Below are 4,590 nucleotides of genomic sequence, written 5' to 3'. Positions count from 1 at the left end.
TGTTAACCACCAAAAAGCTAGAAGTTAAGCTGTGGCTCAAGTGCTTAAGTGCCAGTCTTGAGTGAAAAAGCTAAGAAACAGAGCCCTGGCCTTGAGTTCAAGCCCCAGTATCAGCACATACACACACACACACACACACACACACACACACACACACACACACACACGCATGCATGCACACTACAATGCTTGGGCTAAGGGTAGAGCTCAGTAATAGAGGGTTTGGCTAGCATGTGCAAAGTCCTGGAATCTATCTCCAGCACCACAAAAAGAAGGGCAGCTTTAGGGCTCCCAAAGGGAGGGGTCCTGAGCTAATAATTCCTTGCTTGTGTGTGGAGCTGTGGTCCTTGACGAGATGCTGACGTGACCAAATTTACCAAGCTGCACTGCTTCCCCCTGCTGGAGACGGCACTCTTCTTCCTAATGTCCTGGAGTACATTTCTCTTGGCAGAAGCCTGTGGATTTACAGGTGGGTTCTCTCTCTCCTCACTGAAGCTGGTACTGGATCCTAAGGGGGAAAGACTCTTTCTATAGCAGCTACATGGAGGTGATTAACTGCCCAACGAGTGTGTGCATGGAGGTTTGCAGAGCCAGGATAGTGTCCTGTCTTCATGAAACATTTAGCTTCGAAACACCTTCCTTTTTTTCTTTTGTGTTGGTTCTGGGGCTTGAACTCACGGCCTGGGCACTTTCCCTTAGCTTTTTTTGCTCAAGTATAGCACTCTACCACTTGAGCCACAGCTCTAATTCCAGCTTTTTTGTGGTTAATTGGAGGTAAGTATCTCACAGTCTTTGCTTTGAGATCATGGCTTTGAACCACGATCCTCAGATCTTGGCCTCATGAATAGTTAGGGTTACAGATGTGAGTTTTCCTGTTGTTTTAAAGATAACCTTTACTATTCCAAATTCACTTTTTTGTTCTTGCATCCTTATTCTAATTATAAATGTTTATTTGTCAGGGTTACTGAATATAGTTACATCTTAATTTGTATCCTCCCACAAGTTGTTATGTTACTTTACAAACACTAGAAATAACCCATAATGTGTGCCCTTTAAAGGTCTTTTTTTTTTTGCATGTACTCAGATGACATAGAGTGCAGCTTTTCATTGTTTTGTCTCTGGGCTAGTCAGTGTTTTTCAATACTATGCGTGTGCGTGCGTGCGTGCATGTGTGTGTGTGTGTGTGTGTGTGTGTGTGTGTGTGTGCATGCACACGCCAGTCCTGGGGCTTGAACTTTTTTGCTTGATAATAATGCTCTACACTAGTCTTGAGCTGAAGAGCTGAGGCACAGCGCCCAGGCCCAGAGTTCAAGCCCCATGACAGACCAAAAAAAAAAACAACAAAACAATAGTGCTCTACCACTTGAGCTAAAACTCCACTTCTGGCATTTTTTGGTGGTCAATTGGAGAGAAGAATCTCATGAACTTGCCCCCCCTCCCCTGCACCTCCCTGGGTTGGCTTCAAACCTTGAATCTCAGATCTCAGCCTCCTGAGTAGCTAGGATTACAAGCTTGAGCCACCTGTGCCTGGCAATACCATGCTTTTAAAGTGTCAGGTTCACATAGAAATGCTTGGAACCAGAAGTGTTTTGGATATCAGCTCTGTGATCTGCGTGTGTGTGTGTACATGTGCGTGCATGGGCATGGGCATGTGTATGTGTGCTAGGACTGGGGCTTGAACTCAGAAGTATTGTATTCTTGAAAGGCTTTTTTCCCTCAAGAATGGTGCCCTACCACATGAACCATACCTCTAGTTCAAGCTTTTTGCTGGTTAATTGGAGATAAGTGTCTCTCAGAATTGTTTTCTCAGACTGACTTTGAATCATAATCCTGAAATCTCTGCCTCCTGAGGAGCTAGGATTATAGTGCCTGACTTAAAAAAAAAATCTCTTCCTAGGTGTAGTAGCTGTCCTTTTCTGTGGAATCACGCAAGCTCATTATACCTACAACAATCTGTCTGTGGAATCAAGAAGTCGAACAAAACAGGTGAGGAGGGCCTTGGTGCTGACTGGTGGACTGGGCATGCACAATAAAAGAGCTCAGTGTTAATGGCATCCTCTTGTCTACTCTGTGCAGCTCTTTGAGGTGTTACACTTCCTGGCTGAGAACTTCATCTTCTCCTACATGGGCCTGGCACTGTTTACCTTTCAGAAACACGTTTTCAGCCCCATCTTTATCATCGGTGCTTTTGTATCCTTTTCTGGCTCTATGGTTTTCCACAGAGAAGCAAGCACTGCTGGAAAAGCTATGTTTCTCCTCCTCGTTATTTTTATTATTATTCCTGTCTTGGGTGAGTGACAAAACCAGTGCTAACTAGTTCATGATAGCTTTACAATGAGAAAGGGAAGCTTTGTGTGATGCTTCAGAAAGCTAATGCATTTGATTGTATTGAGTACATTTGAGGATTTAAAGGAATGCTGTTCATGCTCAGCCCATCTCTTCTACTTTTTAATGTTTGGCTATTGCTGTTTTACAGAGTTCCCTCCTGGGCAAATCTAAAAATCAGCAACTCTGTCAGTCCCCAGAATTCATGAACTGCTACCCAAGATGATCTCTGAGTTGGGCAACTGGGAGGTTCTATCTTTCTTGCTCTCAACTGCGCACTCAGTATGACTGCCCTTCATCATGGTGCCTAGGGATGCATGGGGTGCCTGTGGAAATTAACACTTCCAGCTGCCCTGTCCACTGCTATGGATCACAATGGGAAAGAATCCTTTATTTTTCAAAAAAAGAAAAGAAGGAAGGGAGGGAGGATAAGCAAAAGAAAAGAAAAAAAATATTTGATAGGCAGGAAAGATAAAGAAAGAAAGAGAAAAATATTTGGCTCTTGGACCTGGTCCCGTTGTGAATGCAGTTTTTAAAAAGGAGGCTTGGTTTTAGGGGTGGACTTCTGTTGAGGATGGAAGGATGAGTGCTGAGCAATGGATCAGTATCTGAGGGCTTAGCTAGCCTGGCCTTTGATACCATTATTGTCATTAAAGTGAACTTTCTAGGGCTTGATTTCAAGATCCTGCGCAGAAGTTCCCATTCCTTTTCACCAATTCTGGGGTCTCATGGGAATCCTTAGCTGTTGGAATGTTGGCCAAGAAGGAGTGTTTTTGTCTTTGGGGCTTTCCCATTCTTGCACAGAAATGGCTGGCCGTCATAAACTACCAGGCATTGCCAGGGTTGGCTTCCTTCTAGCTAGAGTGCCATATGTTTAAATGAATGGATTTGCACACTCGCCAGTCAAATGGCTCAGAATCTGCAGAGTTAATTGTTTTTCATCTTCATTCAGAAAGACCTGGCATGCTGTTCTGATTTATATTCCAAGCACAGCACCCTGGAAGTGATAGTGAGAGTATGGCCTTTGTTTACAGAGCAGGGCCTGCCCAGGGTTTGGGTTGAGCTGGGGTTCCCTTTGGGAATGCTTAAGGCTACTAACCACTTGTGGACTTCCTTTCACCTGTGGGATGCAGTGTGCTTTATAAGCATTACCTGTTGTCTTCTGTTAGAAACAAATATTATAAAATGAAAAATGTGAAGAAAATTTTTAAAGAGGAAAACAAGTCTGTACTCTTCTACCCTGGAGAAATTAGAAGATAGTTCAGCCCTGGTTTCTGTCTGAAACAGCTGGGCTCCTGCAGCTGGCACATTGCCTCAACGGAAGCTGCCTGTTCCTGTGGCTCCCATGGGGGTTTCCTTCTCTGAACAGGGGACTGTGCAGCTCTCTCTGTTGGGGCACTGTCTAAACTTGGCAAGTGAGAGATTACTGGTTTCCCTGAATTCTTTGTTGCCCACAGTCGAGTTCCTTTTCCATATCCTTCCTTTGCCATTTCTTACATCTCCAAAGGACATGTGAACTACTTAAGTAGACAAGTCTCCCTGGGTTGATTCTTGTCTCTTCATGGTGTGAATGCTTTGTTTCCCTAACTCTCATTTGCAGGCTGTTCCTGCACATTGGTGTCTCTGCGGTTTACTTGTAAGTGAAGCTTGCAAGCTCTTATTTAGGGTTTGACACCAGGTTTAGTCATTTTTCATTCTTGTGAGTTTTCTTCTAGTAGAGCTCAACACACTGGCTTTTCTCAGCTCCCACTGCTATGATGGAACTTTAGCTTATCTCTGGACTCATTGGACATTGAAGAGTTGGTCAATACCAGTTGAATTATGTCTAAAAGTACCATGTTTAATAAGCTAAAATTATCTTTGTGAACCAAGAAGTAGGGAAGTTGGCCAGATGATTCCCATTTTGTTGTTGAGAGGTTTTTGTCTAGAGGGAAACTTGATAGCCTGGCTTTTTTGGGTAGCTCTCTGAATCATAGCATTCCTAAAATTCCCTGGTCAACCCAGTGTCAGTGTGTCATGCCTATAATCCTAGCTATTAAGTAGGCTGAAATCTGAGGCTTGTAATTTGAAGCTAGCATGGGTAGGAAAGTCCTTGAGACTATTATCTCCACTAAAAGTTTTGAAGTAGAGGTGTGACTCAAATGGTAGAACAGTAGCTTTCAGTGAGAAAGGTAAAGGACAATACCCTGGCCCTGAGTTCAAGCCTCAGTATTGGTAAGCACGCGCACGTGCTTGCGTGTGTGTGTGTGTGTGTGTGTGTGTGTG

General features: G+C 43.8%; 1 protein-coding gene across 1 annotated transcript in view; it reads left to right on the top strand.

Annotated features, from left to right (window-relative positions):
• Positions 1–340: 340 nt before the first annotated feature.
• The window catches only part of LOC106002153 (sodium/hydrogen exchanger 7-like), a gene marked incomplete at its 3' end in the record, with an annotated part of 6,351 nt that continues 2,101 nt past the window's right edge, over positions 341–4,590 (top strand). Inside the window, exons 1-3 of the mRNA XM_013037073.1 lie at positions 341–469; positions 1,898–1,986; positions 2,077–2,190. Of these exons, the coding sequence (XP_012892527.1) occupies positions 424–469; positions 1,898–1,986; positions 2,077–2,190 (249 nt within the window). The remainder of the gene's footprint in view (positions 470–1,897; positions 1,987–2,076; positions 2,191–4,590) is intronic.

Source organism: Dipodomys ordii, unplaced genomic scaffold (genome assembly GCF_000151885.1).
Source record: "Dipodomys ordii isolate 6190 unplaced genomic scaffold, Dord_2.0 Scaffold3743, whole genome shotgun sequence".
NCBI classification, from domain to species: Eukaryota; Metazoa; Chordata; class Mammalia; order Rodentia; family Heteromyidae; genus Dipodomys; species Dipodomys ordii.
The sequence above is the reverse complement of the archived record's forward strand: the minus strand, read 5'-3'. Positions and strand labels throughout refer to the sequence as shown.